The sequence below is a fragment of the Pomacea canaliculata genome, linkage group LG9, assembly GCF_003073045.1.
Source record: "Pomacea canaliculata isolate SZHN2017 linkage group LG9, ASM307304v1, whole genome shotgun sequence".
NCBI classification, from domain to species: Eukaryota; Metazoa; Mollusca; class Gastropoda; order Architaenioglossa; family Ampullariidae; genus Pomacea; species Pomacea canaliculata.
Window position 1 is genome coordinate 24,664,324 of NC_037598.1, and position 21,698 is coordinate 24,686,021.

The following is a 21,698-nucleotide window of genomic DNA, read 5'->3' on the forward strand; positions in this document are numbered from 1 at the left end:
CATAATTGCTACTTAAACGACTTTCTGCTCGTTGACTTTCCTATGCGAGGGTTAAATACTGCTTTGTCCTATTTTCGGGGTTTGGGTACCTTTGTCAAATAATACGAAGAAAAATAAATCCACCAAAAAGATAAGTTATGCTGAGCAGTTTTTACTATTTGTCAGTCACACTGTCTGGACCTGCTGACCTATAGTTGGTGCTGCTAGTACATCTTCCTCAGTGACTGGTCGGTTCACAAAATCAACATCGTCTTAACATTCACTTTCTTTAGTTTTTCGATCCCTTTCTTCCGATTAACATTTGAATAACACTTTTCTTGATATTTGTATTTCGCTTCCTAATCAAAATGTAATGGTCAAAAAGTCTTGTTCACTATGAATGGACGAAAGAAGGACGTTTATCAGCCATTGCATTATATTGTTCTTTTATTGTATGTTTACAAGTTTTGCATTCTCTTCTTTTTTCAATTTCCAAAAATCCAAGAAATCTTCTATCTTACCCTCATGCTTTTGAGAAAAAAAAATCCGTTTCTTCTTTTTTATCTTGTCTGACAGACATTTTTCATACACATGCATCTTGTAAAAAAGGGCATTGAACAATATAATTGCTGAGTCTGCATGTCTTTCGAACAAATGTATTTTTTAAAGGCCTTTTTGTGCATTTTGTGTGTTTAAGAGTAACAGTGATTGCTTAGTTATAACAGGAAACCACAGATATTTTTCAACGGGCATGGTTCTGTAATTTTGTTTATAAATATGGGTGAGGGAGAGAAAGAGAAAAAATATATAGAAGGGTAAATGACAGATTACAGCAAACCAAGAGGAAGTCCATTCAATTATGAATCAGAAGTAAACAATTGTTTTTCTTTCACCTTTATTGTTGATATCCTTTGCTAACTATAAACTGCTCCTTTGTGAAGCAAGAGAAACAATATTCTTTATTTGCTCTTTTCACTTGCAAACATCCACATGTACAAGTCCCTTGAAATTTTGTTATGTAAATAAAAGGCTGTACACTTTGTTCTGTTCTTTCTCAAACAAACAAACTATTTGTACATCTGGACAAAACTTTTTTTCCTTCTGGGCATTGTCACTGAAGGGAAAAGTAACTTTGCAGATAAGAGATCATACTAGCACTGGTCAGACGACTTCCGAGGACCTCACCCGGAATTTACTTTCACGTGTGAAAGCCATGTCAACCTCGGGTATCTGACAGCTAGAAGCTCACTTCTGGTCGAGAAGCTAGATACTCCTTCAGTCCAGGGTTCGATTCCACCTGTTTGCGCAGTTTCACAATTTCCGGTGGAAAGGTGGAGGCCGCGTCAGACTTCTCAAAGACGAGAGAGTCGAGGACATTGTAGAGGAAAAGATCGGCCTGTGTCAGCTGATGGCAAGAAAATGGCACGAAAACTTGAATTCCTTGTACATGATATGAAAACAATATTTACATGAATTTTCATGGATATATTTTGGAATGTGCATGCCATTCGTAGCTATAATTATGTGCATACCATTTGGTATTAAAATGTGCATGCCTATTAGTATTTGTATGTTCATGCTATGTTGTATCATTGCATTCAAAATTAAAGTACATGCCGTCTATATATTGAAAATTATATCATAATGCCATTTTGGTTTTTGGTTGATTTTTTTTTTGCACGTTGATGATGATAATTGATGATGGTGATGATGATGAGGATATGCACAGTCAACTCTAATGTATGAGAAACATTTGTTAATGCTTTTGTGCGAGAAAATGTTTTCAACTTCACCGCGAATGTTGAACATGTCTGGTTCTTCTCATTATAAATGTAAATGAGTTAACATACCGAACTGCCTACGAGGTAGCCTGTATTTCCGTTGTCCTTCAACAATCGCTGAAAGAATCCCAGAAACCTCGGTGCGTCTGAATCGAATAGATTCTTGTACAGCTCTTCCTGTTATTAGAAATAAATACAATAGTGATAGGCAGGACTCACAACTATCATTTCAAACATCATTTAGAAGTATGCACACTTTAATACGAGTCCCTGCTAGCATACCTTCTTGGCCTTGTCTGACTCAAACTTGGCCTTGTATATGGTGTTGATGAAGTCCACTGTCAGGCCCACAGCCTCGTCAACACGGAGGGCTTCCAGGTCCGTCTTCCCTGCCAAGCCTGTGCACAGAGATCTCGTTAAGGGTAGAGAAATATCAACACTAATTACCTTTTGTTTCTTCGCTTGCTAAGTACATTATGACAGTACATAAAGTACACCATGACAATCTGGATGGTGGTCACACTGACAAATCACAAAACTCATTGACAAAGAACAATTATTTCACGAACTGTATGTCGGTGATCATAATATGTGTCGATATAGTTCTTTCTGTAAACGATTTTAATAAACCTTCATCATTGTTTCATTTGGTAGCAGCATGTGTCTTTTATCATTGTTATTGTAGTTGCTGTTGATTGTATTGGTTGAATATGGTTGGATTCCCTTGTGCAGCTAAATATCAATTCTAATTACATATAGCAGATACAGAAATTTAAACAGTTATGTAAGAAAGAAAGTAAAAATTACAGATTTATAATACTGTTCAAGTAATTGACATATTTCACATTATTTATCCATAATTTCTCGGACCATTTTAAATGTTGAAGAAATGTTTTTTTTCAGAGCTCTGACACGACTCAGAATAAAGACAGTATTTTAAAAAAATGTTTGTAAATATCCACCAGACTTACCGAACTCCCTGGCAAAAAAGTTGGCCAAAGCCACACTCTGGCCGTAAATTTTCCCCTTGTACACTACATAGGGAAGCTGTCCGTATGGTGAATCTGAAGAGAACAGCTTTGATTAACAATTAAGCAGAATATGATTAATAAATCGCCAGGAATATGATTAATAATAAGGCGAATTTCTAAATTAAATAATTAATAAAAATGATTAATGATTGAGTTGTAATTTTATTAATAACTATGCAGGAATTAGATTAATAATTATGTAGGAATGCAAACAAATGATTACTCAAGAATGACAAGCATACAAAAAAGCTAGCTTCTGTTTACTTCCGGGAGGAGATAACTACATCAAGGCTGCCTGGGATGAAGATAAGGTGCTAGCATGTGAGGTGATGTACTCATCATATATGTTCAGTTGTTGGTACACAAGCACTTGCAGTAATATTACAGAATACAAGGACATATAGAGGAACAAGGACTGCTACAGATCAGACAGAGAGAGAGACACACACAACAATTAAAGTGGTATTCATGATAGAGAGAGGAGCAGACCCTACCTATATATATCATTAGATTACTATTTATAGCTTTGTACTACATCTCTCACCAAATACAGTCTATTCCTTTCCAAGACAACCTACAATTATTATCTAGTAACATCCCTTCCTATTGCAGCTAGACAGAGGAGGATGTTGAAGCAAAAACACAATCTACAGAAACACTGGATGAATTGCTGTGTCATGTGTCTGCACCAAGGGATGCTTAGTCAGACAAAACGGACAAGTCACTCACTGGGTTTTCTCTTGGGCCAGTCCTCGAAGGAGATGCGAACGTCCTCGTATTTCTGTCCGGCAGCTGCCAGAATGAGCCTCACGGGCTCTCCTCGTGCCTGCAGGTTGAAGTACACGAGCTTGATGTCCGCCATCTTGCCTCCGGCAGTCGACGTGGCCTGCAGTGCGTCTGTGTGTGTGTGAATGTGTGTGTGTCGTGAAGGGCATCTGAAGGCTGTAGTCACGTGTAGTGACGATGACGACTTATCTCCACTTTCCTCCCCTCTTTCGCCTGCCGTCTGCTGCAGTTATTGCTCTTTATGCTCTTTTTGCGGGCAGGCGACCTGAGGTCAAGACAATGTTAGAGATGCAAACACATGCGCGGAAAATAGGTCAGTGTCGAGGGAAACTCAAAGGTCGCGGCCAACTCAAATAACGCTTCGTCATGGGAGGTGGAAAGCGAGATGAAAATGTTAGCAGACACGTGTATGATCTTTGAAAATAAAATCTTATAACAGGGCAAACGGTAGTAATATCCTGTATAGAGTAACGCTACTAGCTTTCACAATTTTGTGGTGAGAAGAAAAGAAAGAATTATGCCAACTAACATCGCACGACCATGACTTAATGATTGCTACCACTTTCCCGACAATTACCGATAACATGAATCATAGTTTCCACTACAATCACTACAATATAGTCGTGATGGCTCACTTATATCAAAGGGAGATGGTAGCAGGGACGCAAGGGTTGGGTGTGTCACTGGCGTGTGAAAATGTCATCAAAGCCCGAAAGATCCATTTAACATATCAGGGAGGTAGTTAATTGACTCTATTGCATTTCTAACAGTATGTGACAGTTTGAGCAGCTCAGCAGTTACCGGACTAAAACAGAGACAGGAGAATTAGTTCTGCCAATGGATTTTGGTAGATCGTATTTAATCCGTCTACACCAAGGGCAACGTACGGTCCACGGTCGATGTCTATGGACCGGCCCGTCTGCCAACATTTGAAGTGCACTTGTTTTCATTTTTTTTTTAAAAATTTAGACTAGATTAATGTTATTAAAATTTAATTTATCCAGTACAGCAGCGTTAGAAATCGGCAGCTTAGAATTGTGAGACCAAAAAGAAAACTTTGCCCACCCCTGGTCTAGACTCTACGTCACCACCTGACCAGAATACTTTTTCACCTTCAGTTTACTCCTGACACTAGCGTTGAACGAGGGCTGGTCGCTGGCTCAAGACTTGCTGTGGCTGTTGAAATGCACAGCTCCTTACATGAACTGATAACCTCTGGGTGGCCGTGAACATCCACACGAATTTGGGGCGGGGGTGAGGGAGTGGGGTCTGTCATTGACTCCCAATGGTACATGTGGGATGAGTGAGCTTATCTGTAGCCTGGTTAGAAGACGAACCCGCCGGCGTTAGGATGATAACTGGTACATCATAGCGTGGTCGGTGCAACTGATAAGAGATCGGAGCGTGGCTGGTGGGCATCTTGGATGATGCAATAGCAATGATGAAATACAGCTTCTCTTCTGATTTCAACGTCTACTTGTTTGTTTTGTTTGTTGTTGTTTTTTTTTGTTTGTTTGTTTGCTTGTTTGTTTGTTTGTTTGTTTGTTTTGTTTGTTTGTACCCAGGGAGCTCCGATTGATGTGACTGAAGTCGACGACCAGTGCAGGGTAGTCTGGGAACTTTCCTAAACGTCGTACACTGCTTTTTGAGAGTTCATTCAATTGTTGTAGTCGTATGAGCCTTCGGGTGGATGTACACGCCCACTGACACAAGGGAGCTAAGCAGTTTCGGCAAGCGGAATAACCGCAGCTGATGGTTTTAGTGTTGATGTTACCAAAGTAGTTTGTGGGCAGATAAATAATCTACTTGACTAAAATTACAATCATATAACACCATTTTATGTGATTGAAACGTGAGGTCATTGAGAAGGAAGAGGAGAACAAAGAAAGAGGAAGAGAAACAGAATAAGGAGGAGAAAAAGAAGGATGTATAATCTCACTTATCCATACACACTCATACTATATATATCAAATAACAACAAGCACAAGTCACGTGAAATCCGTTTTTTATTCCCATATACGCGAAAAAAGTTCATAATCAGCACAAATTCATTTTCTTCTCAACGATTTTTTAAACTTGACATTGTTTTCAAAGTGGCCGTTGAGAATAATGGCAAAAAATTACAATATTACCTTTGTTAAAAAAATGTGATAACGTAACTTTACAAAGTAAGAAACACAGAAGGAAAGGAAGTAAAAATAAAAGAAGAAAGAATGGATAAAGAAATTAACAGACGTAGGAAAGAAGAAGGAAAAAAAAAAAAGAATTACAGACTTGTCTAAGAAGTCTTAAAAAATAGAGAACAGTAAATACAGATAAGCTTATCTTCATCACTGAGTCACCCATAGAGTAAATATTTAGTTATATTCAAGTGATGCTCAGTTCATTACAAAGAGCTGGCCAAGTAGTTTCACAGTCAATAAACAAAAAGACACAAGGCAGAAAGCTGTAAAGGCACATTGATTTGTATTCAAAAGGGTGCCGACAGATTTCTTCAGTCCTTTCATCAGTTTATCAGTCACCCTGTACCCTGCATCTTGCAGTATCAAGATCCAAGAGGTGGACTCACTGTACCTGTAGTTATTTGCGGTCTGCCGGAGTAGATGGCAGCGAAGTGTTATGTACAAACCTCACTACGTGCGCCGTTATCTCTTCTGTATTTTCTGCATTCTGCTTACTGAAGACTACGTGATGATGATGATTATCATAATTATTGGTTCGGGAACATTTGCGCCGTTGTAAGAAATCATGGACATGTGAAAAATCACCGGAACCAAATGTTACAAATGCTATCAGTATCACTGTTACAAATATTACACGAAAAAAAAAAAACTTAAGCCGCACAACAAGAAGCTCTAAACGTTTCCAAACACATCAACATGACCCGTGACCTGTCAACAGGCGGACACGGGGAACAGGTGACGGGTGACTGGAGACATTACAACAATTGGTTTTGAAATTGAGAGATTACGGGAACTTAAAGTAGGGGTGGGACGGGAGGTGGTGACTAGGTACAATACAAAACACCAAACTCGCATGTTGTACATAGTTTATATGCGTGCTGAAATAAACGTTGCCTTAACGTAAGGTTTAAAATAAACATTTTTGTTTGTTTTTTCGTATTTTTTGTTTTGTTTGTTTCTTTTTTCTTCACCAACACACCTGTATGTGACGTAAACGACACCTGGCGACATGATGAACACTTAGGAGGACAAAACGAAGACAAAAATGAGAAAGCAATAAAGGAAAAAGATTTGCGTGACTGTTTCAGGAATGTATGATAGTATCGTTTTCTTTTGGCTGTGGCCCCTGTTGCACACAATAGTTATTAACCTTATTTACCGTAGAATCGGCAATTAACAAAGTCTCTATGCTTCACTCGTTTCAGGGTTTTTGTTTCCTATATTTAGTACACTCCTGTGGTGACGTTATCATTTCCCACAAATATCGTCAGTGATGACGTCATCAGTTCACTCAACGTCCTATTTTTAAATTTGACGTTTCAATGTCCCGAACATTTCCTCGCGCCACCCCGAGAAACCTCCATTGGTTTCCTGACACGGTAACAGGGGTATTTCAACTTGATACGTGAAATACTCGCGTGTGTATGTTTATTATGTTATAATGTTATAATATGCTACAATATATTATATTATGACAGAATAACTATGTTATTTATAGTCTATGGGTATATAATTATTCTGAAGCGGTTGCTGTGCCAGGGGAGATCACTATCACTGCGGTAATGTAACAGACTGTGCGAGGTTGCGCCCCTTTGTCTACAAGCGTCCTGGGTAGTATTTATGTTTACGCTCAGCGTTTCGTTTTCTTGACTGTAGAAAATAAGAAGAAAATACATAAGGGAAATCTGATCATTAAAGAAATACAGGTGGCTAATTCCGTGAAAAAGGTGAGAAATTAATCTGACAAATCAAACACTTTTTTTTTTGTTAAGACTAAGTAATGTCCAGATTAAGATATAACGACAAGAAACTTTTCTTATAAACCGCGGTGTCTGAAAACGAAAACAACTTAGCCATGTACCACTTGAAGGTCTGTGCAGCTTCAGGATGTGGTGATGTCGCGGACAAATATAAAAATGTGTGAAATGCTCTCAAGCAAACTTTCATGAAGTACACCATCAACGTAGTTGCGCCTTTGTGTGTGATGTTTACAATACCATTGACAAATAAACAATGTTGATTATCCAGAAGTGACAGTTTCACTACATCTATATATATATATGCACAGACTGTAACGTTTTTACAGAACCGACACAATCAGGTTTTCACATAACATCACTTCATTCTCATAGGCAAAGAACAGAGAACCAGGGTCAGATCCTGTGGACAGTCACGGGCTGGCGTCCTTATTGCGACAGACGAGGACTGGAACGTGTGAGTGGTGCAGGACGCTGTCACTCACGCTGCCCAGAAACGTACGTTTGAGCTTGCCTTGACCTCTGCTTCCAATCACTATCAGCCCCGCTCCAACGCTCTCGGAATATTTGATGATCTCGTGCCATGTCTCGTGACCCTGTGGGGAGGCGAATTTGGCGTCCGGGACCTGCGCGGTCGAACACAAATCATCTGGAATAAGGCATTTTATATATTTTTCACGATTGAGCAACTTCTTGATGCGTATCATTCATCTCATATGACATTCTCTAGACAACATTTTTGCATGCTGTGTCGCGTGCGTCCATGTCTGTCTGTCTATCTTTTCCTGTAAAGCGCCATGAGCTGCCCGCAGGACTGAGATATTGCGCTACATAAGTTTACTGTATTATTAAAGCGTCCATTTTTCTATACATATTTTGCTTTTATACTTAATTAGTATTGCATTCAAAAGCAATATTTCCTGTAAGAATAGATCTAGAGAAGAATTACCCCATGTTGGAAAGACCATTCCAGATAATTTTCTTTAAGTCGATCTGTCATTTTTTTCGCTTGTTCCATGAGTTCATGCAGTTTGTTTGGAGCTGTTGAGTATAAAAAAGTTTGTATTGGTTTAGAAGGTTCTTAAATATTAATCTCGACAACACATTAAAAACACACGCACAATCAGCTATGTTTTATATACATTTCAGATACATCGCTATTATAAAGCAACAACTGAGCTGATAACTACAAGTCAAAGAAAGCCCTCACGCAAAAATGAGTGAACTGAAGATGTTTCTAAATACAAGTGAGAAGGAATTCCCCTCCCCCACCTTTCACAAGGAGTTAATTAAAAAAAGAAAGAAACAACAATTTAAAAAACGGGATTCGAACCTTCCACTTCTCGCACTCAAAGCGAGATTCAGAACCTTAGATCAACGTGCCACAACCTCATCTGATCTTGGTAATAGACAGATTCCTTAATTTCCTGATTATGAAAAGGTGGTGAGAACTTACTTTATATAAGAAGAATTTTGCTTGAAAATGTGAACGACAGCCATTTAAACACTCACGAAGGAAAACATTAAGACATAAAAATGACTTGTTTCCCAGTGCTGCTGCAGACTCCCATCAAATTAATCTGTTGCCAGCTGAAAACATGTTTTGATTATTTCTGAACAGCTGTGAACACATAGGAAAAACACTGGCAGGGTTTAGTCAAACAGGTCATGGTGACCTTTACCTGACGGAATGGAGGGGAAGGCGAGTAGGGGGGACATAGGCAAATGCATGGACAGCGGGGACGATGAATGGGTGGTAGGTGAATCATCTAATTGATGATGAATATGTTGCTGACATCAGCTGTGAGACACAGTGCAATGAATGGTCAGAGTGTTCTGATAGAAGTGAGGGATGATGTATCAGCCTTGACTTGCTGCTGATGACAGGTCACGCGAGGTGACATGCGCAGTCCCATATCAATGGCAGCAAGTTGGAGGTGAGTGCTTTGGCAGGATCTTGACACTAGGAGGACATTTGTATCCATGAATAGTATTATGAGAAGCACAGCATTGTCGACGATAATCCTTTATAGCAAAAGCCGACCTGGTCAAACAACGGATTAAAAACCGAAGTGGTCGACCACTCCATTGGGGTAAAGGTCATCTGTATATCTAAAATCGTGGAAAGCTCCCCCCTATCTGACGGCCAATTTCAGAGGAAATTGCCACCGGTATTTCTTATAACTGTGCTAGACCTCTCTGTTTAAATTAATTAAGACCTAAACGGAGGATTTCTGAGTCACATAAGGTGGAGGTAAATACATAGTCTTAACACGCGACAGGGTAGTATACTTGTGTTTTAATTAGGCGTGGGAGAACACGGGCAACACAATAAACAAACAAATACCTATTTAATCGATATAAAAAGTGTACCTAATTACATCTTCAGATACAATTATAAAGGTGTTGAATTGAAGGAGGCTTAGATACCTTCTTAACCCCCCCCCCACTCGTCACCATAAAAAAGTTTCACGATGAGCTAAAATACAACCATTGTTCATGTAAGAGTGTATATACAAGGGTAGGGTGACAGAAGAGTGGATGACACCTGGTGCTGATGCTGTCGTGTAAAGGGACTGTACTCACTCATGATGCGCCCCATCTCTCCCCAATGTTCTGGCACGTGTACGATGTACAGCATGTAGTTTGGCCGGTGCACGTGGTTCAGATACCCTGCACGAGCAAAAGAAAAAGTTATTTCAGCTTAAATAAATGTAAAGTTATTAACAAAGAGTGAGAATATCACGCCATTGTCTACACACACACTTTCAAACATTCAGAGAAACAGACTGTCAAACACGCCCTTCAAAGGAGTGAACAGTCCAACCACAGACTCATTTCCACCACAGCCACAGGGGGTAGCGGACAGACGAGAGACTTGCCGGTTCGATACCCGTGTGTCGAAGCTCATTTCCCCATCAGTGGATCCAGCTGGGTACCTGACACTAGAGAGTAGAGAGGTTTAGGGAAGGTAAGTCAGCGAAGGAGAGGAGATGGACACCGCCCTCACTAAAACTAGCCCCGAGAAAATGAGGTTTTCAACTTCCTCTCTAACGACTCGAAAAAGGTCATGGGGTGACCTTTACCTTTACCTACTTCACAAATAATAACCTATTTAGAGCTAGTGCTTCACCAAACAGGAGCTGAGAAGAGGGTGTACTGAGAGAAGTTTCCAATCGCTGTATGTCCTCTTTTCCCTGTCTCCATGGGAACAAATGATTTTGAGAAGTGGTTCTGTAGACGAGCCGACATGATTGCTGTGCTCGTTGTCACGTGACTCGCCAAGTGATGCTCGGTGTCAGCAGCGCCCAGTGTTGGGGTCGGAAGCCTCGCGCTGCGCCGAGCAAATCAACATCTTCAACCAGCGGAGGAAGAAAGATGTGTGATAGGAAGTGAAGGACGGATTCACAGCTTCCGTCTGTTGTGCTACTTGCTTGTCTGCATCTTTGAGTGTTTGTCCAACTGTGTTGTTGTTTATATTCTTGCCTGTGTGTCCCTCTCACTCTGTCTGTAAGGGCTGCTTTAATTTTTCAAAATGTTGGAATTAAATCTCTCTCTCTCTCACACACACACACGAGCGCACACTCCTATTGAGAAAGCCTCCCCTTCCATCTCTCCCCATCCCTTGGTGCTTTCTAACTCCCCTTTCTACTCTTGCCTCTTATAATGTATCTGACTCTGTTTGTTTGTGTGTGAAAGAGCTCTCTCTCTAAATATAAATAGAGAGTGAGAGAGCACGCTCGCGAGAGAGTCTTGTCTGGTTATTTGTTCTTTTCTCCATCTTTGTCATCCACTCAGCCTCTCCTACCTGCGACTCTGTTCGCGTGTTAACTCTGTGGTCTTCTATTTGCCTTTCTCAAGCTTCGTTTCGTCTAATTTCCGACATGGACTGCAATATTGATTATCGATTAATGCCCGCCTTAATATTCTCACTCGGACCATCACACAGCCTCAACATGGCCGCCGCATCTCCAACTAGAGCCCAGCAACAGCTGAAGCCACAAACAAACCCATCAAACTATTTAAGGCCTGGTTTAATGATGGTCTTTTTCTGACCCCACACGGCAATAAGCGAGGTTGTTGAAATACACAGGTGTAATAAATGTCATAGAGACACAATCACAAAGGCTCTTCAGATGTTGGGGATGGTGTGCACGGACCTTGTCAGTCCTGATCGCAAAATTGACGGGAACTGGGGCCGGCAATTTCCTCCGGGAACAAACCTTGTTGGACTTCTTCTCTGTGCAGTTTGTTTTTCATCTTGCACGTCCCACGAAAGATAATCGGTGACCAACGAAAAAGATGTTAATATTGCTTCTGTGTGTGTGTGTTGCTTGAGTATGCTTATTGGGACGAAGTGTCCACCGAACAAAATTTGAATGATCTAAGGTTATTTGTTTACGAATGATGTCGAATGATTACCTTCCAATAAATATTAATACTCAGAACAGATTTTAATTGCTGACATGAGTTTTTCATTCCTCTCAAGTTAAATTTGGCTTATGATTATGTTTACGATTTTGAGTTTTGATATTTTTTCCCGTCTATTTCTCACCATTTTCTCCCCACTTCTAACAGATCACTAGCTCTCTGTCATATCAGATTTTAACTACAAATATAGTACGTGAAAGATGGTTGGAATATAAATTTCATGTAAAGTTGTTGAGACTACAAACATCATGCCAGTTTATGAGTCTTTAAGTACAAAGTCAGTCTGGTGAGACTCCCCAACCCATCCACCTTACAGCGCATGAAAATGGTGATTCAAAGATCATGGTGTGGAGGGCTGAAATAACCAATTAAACTTGATGTACCTGCTGAACAAATTTGCATCCGATGATCCCAGTAGTGCAGTAGTCAGCTTAAATAAAAAATCAGGTTTTTACGGGAATCGACTCCCGCTATGGTCTGAATAGCGCACCACGCATGTCAGGACGAGGACGGAGCATGGATGATATTAATTTTCAGGTCCATACGAGGCGAGGACGTTTAGAGAATCAGCATGGAGACACGGTTTGTTGCAGGAAACTCTAGGAATGATAAAATACTATTTGGAGCCAACCAAGACGGAGAAATATAAGAACCTTCTCTTTGTATCGTCTTTAGCTAACGAGAATAGTCTCGCCTTACGTCCTTCTCCTCATACTTCTTTCTGTCACATATTCCTTTGATGACAAGGAAACTATCAAGCACTTTGCAAGGTACTAAAGTATATTTAATGACCAAATTCCTTTTATCATTCATTCCCTTTGGTGTATATACTGTCCAAGTCTGGACTGAGAAGTGGGCAAGAGACGAGAGATTTTCTACTCCTTCCTTTCTTGAGTGGTCAACACGACCTGCGTTGTGCGGTTAATGTATTACTTCTACTTGCCAATAAGTGTTTCTACCCAGCTCTGCTTTGGCCTCCCTTCAAGATTCCAGAGAGGATGCTGTTAGTGTCGTGCCGGGTCACGTGGCGGAAGTAGACAAGCTCACACACTTTCACTTATCAGCCCACGTGGTCTCTCTCATCTGCTTCTCCCGACCTCCTGCGTTTGTCAGATATCAGAGAGATAAGTTGGGATGCCATTAGTTTTCTTTTTTCTAGCTCACACACACAGAGGGGCACCTACAACCCATTAATAACTTTTTTCGTCTGTGGCGGAGGTGAATAGGATAATAGATGTCTGATAAGAGTATAAACAAATTTAAATATCCTGTCGTCTGCTGGTAGAAGCCATAGAGACAGCGACCATGTCATCCTTGTAAGACCCGGAATATGGAGGGTCAACCCTCTCCTACCTCCCATCATTCCTTCAGGACAGTTATTCTCCGGGAAAGAGAAATCGTTATTCACCATTCTACATTATCTCCCCACAAAAACATGAACAGACCTTTAGGCTCGTGCAGATAAAGGAAGACATGTCTTGAAAGAAAGGAAAATCCATGGTTTTTCTTCCTTCAAGTAGCCCTGGATTTTCGTTTCTTTATGTTCACAACAATCATTGTTACATTAATCGATCTCGGAAATTAATGCGAGCTTTAAACTGAAAAACACAATGGACATTAACATATATACGGTGTATTCTGAAGGAAAGAGCAAAGGAAAGTTTTATAATAATTTCGTCACACTAGGTATGCATGAAGCTAAAGAAACACAGAAACACATCCTACACTGGTCTTGACTCTCAGTTCCAGCTACTGGAAGTAACACGAGCCAAGATTTCATTCTGTGCTTGATTTTTATTGCTGATAACAAAGGACCAAAAAAATAAAAGTTTTCTCTCACGTGCACAGAACAACTTCAGCACGTGCACGCAATATTCCTCCTTGTTCTCTCGCTCTCTCCAGCACGCGCGCGCAAGAAAACAAAGCTCCACTGAAATCCTGAGTGTCAGAGAATATCTCGTTAAACAGAATCTTTCCTTCGTGACAAACATTTACCACAATGCCAAGCCGATCTTTTGTTTGCAGTAGAACGGGAGGAGACATGAAGAGCGTGGCAAGTAAACCCAACGACCTGAATACTGGGATTGCTAAGTGCCAGCGCCGTCTGTTGGTGGGAGGGAACATTGCAGGCAAGGACCAGGAGGCGGAACTAAGGGAGTCTGAGGAACTGTCAGATGACGGAGCACACTCTTGAGAGTCTGTCCACGCCTGCTTGTTTCAAGACATACTCGGTGGCAGACACATAAATCTTCTACACACATTAGTGTGGCAGTGTGTATGTGTGTGTGTGTGTGTGCGCGCGCTGGCATCAGTATGCGTTTGAATGTGTCTGTACAGTGTTCAGTTCTGATGTTAGTAATGAACATATGCTGGTCCTCATGTGCCTCCATCTTTGTATTGAAATTACTTTGGATCTGAGAATGAATTGGAAATTTCCGTGTTGACTGTTCTCGAAGGCCAAAGAAATGTTGGAGTTTGGTGGTTGGGTGGGTAGGCGGGTGGGAGAACCGGTTGGCCGACAATTCTTTGTGATGGACGGCCTCCTGCAGTTCCACTAATTAAAAACCAAGTCCCAGCAAGCACAGAGACAGTGATAGTTCTCTAACATGCCTTGTAGAATAGTGTTTGATAATTTCATCCTGCGTCGTAGGATAGTCGCGGACAGTCGTCTAGCGAGCCTAGCCAGATAGCGCATCCTCACGTGACCAAACCACGTGATCTGTGACGAGGACTGGCGCCTAGAGGCCGCTCACGATGTCTAACTTGTTCTCTCTTCAATTTACAAGATAAACAAAAGAAAAAAAGGAAGACAAGAAGAGTAGAAAGTCATTCAAGGGGAATAACTGAAGTACCATCATCATGATGAAGGCTGCAAGATGGCGGACTGAAATCGAGTTTTAAAAGACAGAACACAAGTCATGATGGTGGAATGCCCAGCAGGACGACAGCCAAACATTTCCAGCTGCTGTTAGCATCGTCTGACTGGTTTGGGCAATCTTCATCTGTCACTCCAGCCTCTTGCGCATGAGTTGCCTCCCGTTGGGACAGAAGCCCGCCAGCCATTACCAGTCCTTCAAGCCCAAGGTGTAAACCCGCCTCTTCATCAAAAGATGAGAAATTATTTTTAGTCCCTGAACTCGATCTCGTTAGGCTTATGTTAAATCAAAACAAAATTGCAATAAATTTGCAGTTTCCTCGACTGTTTCTTGTCAGAGCTGGCAAAATAAGATAGCAACGGATCCCCTCCAACTTTCCCCATCCAGTCATCCTGTTCCCAAAGCTCAATATTTTGTCATCAGATTCCAGTCTGTAAATTACAAATAACAAGAAATTTAATGACAATTGCAGGAAACTTGAGAGGAAGAAAGATTCAATAGGAAATCGTGAAACGCAGGCGGCGTTGTCAAAGCAATTGTACGAAACCTGATACTTATTGTGTCTCGTGCAATCTTACTCCCTGGATACTGAGAGAATCGAATGCCAGGGTTTCGTTTTGGAGCTTCGAGAAGACAGCATAGAGTTCTGCGCTGCACATGTTAGATGATCCTAATTTAAAAAAACACAGTAAAGAAATTTGCAGAACTGAAAATATAAAAAAACGCGAAAGAAAAAAAAATACCTTGCAGTCATTAATGAATTCAATTGAACATCACAAGCGCAATGGCTGGAGGGAAAGAGAATAAAAAGACAGATTAAAAAGAGAAAACAAGAGTGAGAGGAAATTAGTCTCTAAGGTGCAATGGACACTCATACATTTTTGAAAACTAAAAAAAACTCATCGAAAGGAAAAAGCAAACCAGCGTCTGCTTCTTCAACTGAGCAAATGCAGCAAAGATCAGCCAGTGGTATCATTCATCATAAGAACTGATTTAAAGAATTTCCATATTGATGAAAGACTCGCCTACAGCCCTAATATGGCTGCTGAAGGGAAGAATTATTTCATTAACTGCAGGAGTAGAGTATCAGGGTATTCGAATCTTTTCGCTGTCAGCACCCGGGATGACTCTACCTCCTCATCCAGTAGATCACGGTGTTGGGGTCGGTTGGTGATTTACGCTGAGAAAAACATTGTGCCCGAGGCGAGATCTGAACCCAGATGATCCAATCTTCACTGTATTGGAGAGAGCGCTAATAACTGCATCCCAGACCACCACAAGGGAATCGCAGGACAAACCTACTTCACCTTAATAATACTTACTGAAAGCACTCACATTATTACTCAAATTATTACTCTTAAGTACTCGTGTGATAAAACATAAGCGGGGACATCAAAGCAGCCAGAAGAAATCTGAGTTTTCTTGAGCTCTGTGTGTAATCACATTTCCCGGATATTAATGGATCCGCATGGCAGGATTTCTCCGTCCAACAGACAGCCTCAAGAACTGTGCTGCAGATGATTCCAGTTTTAGAAAGGAAGACAGAAAGAAATCTGCAGATTTGAAAATCCAGATGTGGTAAAAAAGACTAAATTAATGGAAAAAAGAAAGAAAAAATGGATGGGAGGGAGAAAAGAAAGAAAAATAAAAAAGAAAGGTTTGAAAATAGTAAAAACGAAAGAGAGAGAGCAGAGAGAGAGAGAGAGAGAGAGAGAGAGAGAGAGAGAGAGAGAATAAGATCGAGAAAAGGACAGAAATATTATCAATAAATGATAATATGCGCAAGCAGACTTAATGTATGGACAGTCAATCAACAATCATCCCTCAATCATACAATCTTCTAAAAAGGATTTTGCTAAAACTGAAGCTTTATTCCCTTGCTTCCCAAGTTCTTTCCCCTTTCACCGCATCGAGACATTAGTGAGACATGATGCAGGTTGTGCTGAAAAAAGCGGGTGGAACTTCAGTCTGGAATTTGCAGAAATATTTTGTGTGTGAAGCTGTTCTGTTTAAAGGGTTAGTAGGGTGAGTTTTCTTCAACTGACAGAGCTGAGTCTGACCCACATCCTCCACATCAGAGGGAAGAGTACCCCGAGTTCCCCTGATGCATTACCCTCGAAATAAGAGGTCAAAGCTATGCCATCATCAAAATTTGGCAAAATAGCATTTTGCACTGAGCTCGACATTTTCAATTGGAAAAAAATACCCTCATAATTCTTTGAGCCAAAACCTAGGGAGACGACATTCTGTATCTTTGTCCCGAAAGTGATCAGTGCTGTCCTCTGGTGGCAAGAAAGTGTAAATCTGAGATCACCCAGAGGTCTTCGAACCAGGCTTGTTACAAAGCTACTAGAGCTCCTCTTTGACACGACCCCTGCTTTATTACCTCAAGTCCATAGGTACACACAAAGAATTTGAGACAAAGAAATCCTCTGGGACACAAAGAAATGCTCTTTACAAAAATAAATCAAGAAAAGAAAACAATCAGGCGCTGGGGGCTGTTAAAGTGAGAGCCATTTTCGCGATGAAGGTCACTCAGTGTCTAATAAATGTTGAAGGCTGAGGGCTGGCATCCTGGCAAAGTTAACCTTCGTCAGACGGACCAGACATCGTGGGCACAGACAACACCGGAGGAGACCTCAATGTCATGACCAGAATGATGCAGAGGCAAAATGGAGACGAGGAGGGCAGAAATCAAAATGTTCACAACACTAAGCATGTAGGTACCTCACACAGTTGAAATATTATAGGATTGGTAGTTAGTCATCCCTGATGTCTACACAACAGGTCTTCCTTTAAACATGTGGTGTAAAATATGACATTTTCTTGAGAGAGAAAATCCAAGAAAACAGATTCACACACACACACACACGCTCATGCTCACAAAGAGAGAAAGAGAAGGGATAACAAGAGATCAGATGACCCCTGACAATATCAACGAGACTGTGGTTAAGAATAATGTAAATGAGGCCATGGTGGACAGAAGATTTCGACAAGTCATCCTTATCAAGACTCCGCAGGGAAGAAAAATATTCAGAACGGACGATAACAAGAAAATGAAAATATTCTGCGACGCACTTCGTGGGTGGGTTTTGAAAACATGAGGGAAAGAAGGAGAGAGAAAAATTCATGGAACATTCAGAGAGGAAAAACATTCATTTGGCATCAAAGAGAGAAAGAGTGATAAAAAGAGAGAACATTCAGTGAAAGGACATTAAGAAAGAAGAAAGAGAGAGAGAGAGAATATTGAATCAGTTTGCTTAACAAAGCGATGACTGGAGAGACAGAGAAAGAAGAAATAAAAGAGAGAGAATGGTAAAAGGGAGAAACATATGAGCAAATTATGTTACACTTCTGCATGGCAATAGGCCAAAGTGGCAGCCATCAATATTTTGCCAATTCAGAAAATATACTCGAAAGAGAAAAGCCAAGCAACGTCTGCTACTGCAACTGCGCACGTGCATCACGGATCAGCCAATGCTATCATTCGTCATCATAACAACTGTATTAAAATCCCTCCTGTCTTCAAACTTTGTCAGCGCCAGACTCGCTCACAGCCCTGAGAGAAGAATTTATTCATCGACACATTGGAAAGATCGCACCCGGGATTTGAACTCTCGCTGTCAGCACCGACAAGCTCACACCTCGCACTGCAGCGTAACCCATGACAACCATTTCCTTCGCTTTAATTAAAACTCTGAAGGACTTCTGTACTCCCAAAAATTTATGATCTTAAATTTGATCATTAAAAGAAAAAATATTAAGTATAAAATTATATAATCCTAGTTCTCTCTGTTGATACCTTTAAAGCATCACTGAATTTTACTGCGCTGCATCCATTGAGTACATGTTTATATACCGAATATAAAGTAAAGTAAACAAGTAAACAAACAAAAATAAAGACCTAGAAATTAGAAATACCAAACCATAAAATATCATAATTAAAGCTTAATACTTTAGAGTGTGTTGGGACATGTCTTGCACAAAGAAAATAGTTTCGATATAAGTGTCCAGGACGAAGTTAAATGTGTTTGTGGTTGTAAGTGTTTGTGTTTGTGGTTGCAGGGAGGGACGAACACTTTCAATAGAAAGGGCGGACAAACACATGAACAGACAGTCCCTAGAAACAAGTCCCCGGTGTATTCCAATTGTTTTTGCTGTGTGTGAAGCGGTTTAGAAAGCTTCGTATCAATCAAAACACTCGCAAAGCACAGTTAAAGCCCATCTGTCAAATGGAAACACAGACACAGCGAAAAGAACTCAGACCCTGAGGGAAAAGTCTGAGATTTCACAGCTCAGCAGGAGATGCCCAGAACACTACGCACTTAGAACACAAACACAAACAAACAAACAAACAAACAAACAAACAAACAAACAAACAAACAAACAAACAAACAAACAAACAAGCAAGTAAACAAACAAACAAACAAACGAACGAACGAACAAACGAACCAACCAACCAACCAACAAAACCAAACAGAAATCCGTTTAATATCTTTATGGCGAAGCATACCAGCCACAGTTGCCTGTTTCACAGGATACCCCGGGTAGCATGTTAAATACTCGCTAGCAACACATCAATCGCTTCACTGGACACCAAGGAACGCTTTTATAATTCCAGAGCTCGACGAGATCAGTAGTGCTTCTGTATCGACATTTTATAGGCCAGATAATTAGCCACAAGTCCTCCTCAATCTCTCCACTCACACACACACACGCTCTCTCTCTCTCTCACACACACACACGCTCAATCTAAAGAACATTCTCGGCCAGAAATGTAAAGCGACTCCACAGCTATTGCAGTAGCCACATCAAAGAAATGGTTTTCAAAAGAAAGCACAAACGCTTTTAAAGACAGGACAGGCAAGATGGATGGAAGCATGAGAAGTGAACGAGAGGTCGAGAGTAAAGCGCCCCCTAGGGGAAGGGTGGCAGAGAAACAAGTCCGGCTACCATCGATTTCCAGTGAAAGATGCCCGAGTTTTTAAACACACTGCACTTTCAAAATATTTACTGTAGGTCGGCAGTGAAAATGAGGTCGTAAAAGCTTGGACAGACCTTGGCTTTGTCATGGATCCTCGTCAGGCCTCGAGCCCGGCTAGTCCAGTCTGAAGTAAAAAATAAAGCACTTTGCTGCGACCATGAAATTTGAGCTTTAAGTGGACAATAAATTCTTCCACGAATATACAAAGAGCAGGATGGTCTGCTATCACTGTCGCTTTATGTAGATCATGGCGCCCACCAGCTTTGGCAGGGAAAGGAATCTCGGTACGTCCACCCACATCGAGGTTCTTAGTGAGAAGACAAGAAGATTCGTTAGACGAGTGAATAAATTTCTTTGATATGGCGTACACAGTTTATGGCGATTATGCCTTTATGCTTTTTGCTGGCTCTGTATGCCATTCTGCAGCCTGCTTTTCACTTCTGTACATCCTCCTCCATCCTCCAGCGGTCATACGCTTTGCCGACATCCTTTGTCACAGATTTATTTCCCTTGCATACCTCAATGTCTTGGCACGAGTCTATACACCTACTGGAAGCCTGGAAAACACCCATTATTATCTCTCAACCACAAATGGGTTCATTACATTACCTGTAATCTGTTTCCCGTTCAAAGCATTCTGTGGAAGATAACGCTTCTGAGACAAGTTTCTGCTGTTTTTAAAACGATATTTTTAGTGGCGAGAAATGTTTGAGGATAAAGTGCCTATCTGAAAACTCCAACAAATTTAAATTGCGTGAAAAGAGATTGGTGTTCGTGAGAGATACTGGACCACTCCCAGCTAATCACCAATCTTTCTTGTCGAGGGCCGTGGAGCAGCGCGCGCTACAAACTCTTGTCAAACACACGCCATGATGCGTTTCCATCCAGCGTCCATCTTATCGAGCGTTCGTCAGATTCTGATGCACGTGAATACAACTTCCGCAAGAGGTGATTAGCAGAAGGTAGCAGGTTTGAAAATATCACACCTGGTGGTATTGACAGAACATCGTCAGCAGCAGAAACAAAGATCACAAGAAGAACATTAATGCCTTCCTTCATCTACCTTAACATCCTGATACATTTCTACCCTGACCTCTTTCTTTCTCTTCCCCTACATTCTCTGGTTCCATTTTTTCCCCTAAACAGAAGGAAATCGCGTTTAAGTGAAAGCACTTTTCCTTCCAAAACTCAACAACAACAAAATCCTTTCAAGGGATTACATTTGTACACAGACAAGAAAACAGGTTGTAAGATGATCCTAGATGACTGCAGCAACTGGGACTGAAGAAACATCGATAAGCAGACGATGAGGCTGTAAAAAGACAAGAGTCCTGTCAGGTGTAATATTTTACTTCTCCCAGAGCAACAACATCAGATTTAATACTGCTGCAACCACCCATATGTATTTATGATTAACTTTGAGCCTTCCATCCCAAATTGGATTTCCAAAACCCTAGAGACTTGAACAGCAATTTATGGCAGCCCACGATGAGCTGTAGCAGAAAATAAAATAAAAATAAAAATAAAGCAGGATGGAGTTTCTGAATCTTGAAATACGGTACTAATTGAATTTTTTCTCGTGTTGTGCAATGTCCAGCCTGGAACCATGCGGTTCTACAAGTTAGTGCATGGAAAAAACAATGTACGGGAGAAAGAGTCACAGAGTGACAAAGAGGAATGACAGAAATCTTGTTGGAGTATATTTATGACAATCCTTTATAGAATTCAAACAGTACTAGAAATATTTCATGTAGCAAGCTGGCCGTCTGTTTGTAATTAAGTACACATGAAGACAGATTACAGATCATGGCGAGTGGCATACACATGTAGACAATACACAGCCGCCCAGTGAAACCATAACAACAACTGACAATAATCCAGAACTTACAA

The 21,698-nt window shown here is 40.8% G+C and overlaps 2 protein-coding genes across 2 annotated transcripts in view; both read right to left on the reverse strand.

Annotated features, from left to right (window-relative positions):
* Positions 1 to 857: 857 nt before the first annotated feature.
* LOC112572744 (probable glutathione S-transferase 6) lies at positions 858 to 3,790 on the reverse strand. Its single transcript, XM_025252580.1, has 5 exons — positions 3,521 to 3,790; positions 2,732 to 2,824; positions 2,043 to 2,158; positions 1,830 to 1,937; positions 858 to 1,384 (listed from the first exon to the last, which is right to left on the reverse strand). The coding sequence occupies exons 1-5, from the start codon at positions 3,651 to 3,653 to the stop codon at positions 1,217 to 1,219; spliced, it is 618 nt and encodes a 205-aa protein (XP_025108365.1). The 5' UTR covers positions 3,654 to 3,790; the 3' UTR covers positions 858 to 1,216.
* Positions 3,791 to 5,565: 1,775 nt separating this feature from the next.
* The window catches only part of LOC112572558 (universal stress protein YxiE-like), a 28,833-nt gene continuing 12,700 nt past the window's right edge, over positions 5,566 to 21,698 (reverse strand). Inside the window, exons 2-4 of the mRNA XM_025252292.1 lie at positions 10,104 to 10,190; positions 8,467 to 8,558; positions 5,566 to 8,143 (exon numbers count right to left, since the gene is read on the reverse strand). Of these exons, the coding sequence (XP_025108077.1) occupies positions 7,931 to 8,143; positions 8,467 to 8,558; positions 10,104 to 10,190 (392 nt within the window). The 3' untranslated portion in view covers positions 5,566 to 7,930. The remainder of the gene's footprint in view (positions 8,144 to 8,466; positions 8,559 to 10,103; positions 10,191 to 21,698) is intronic.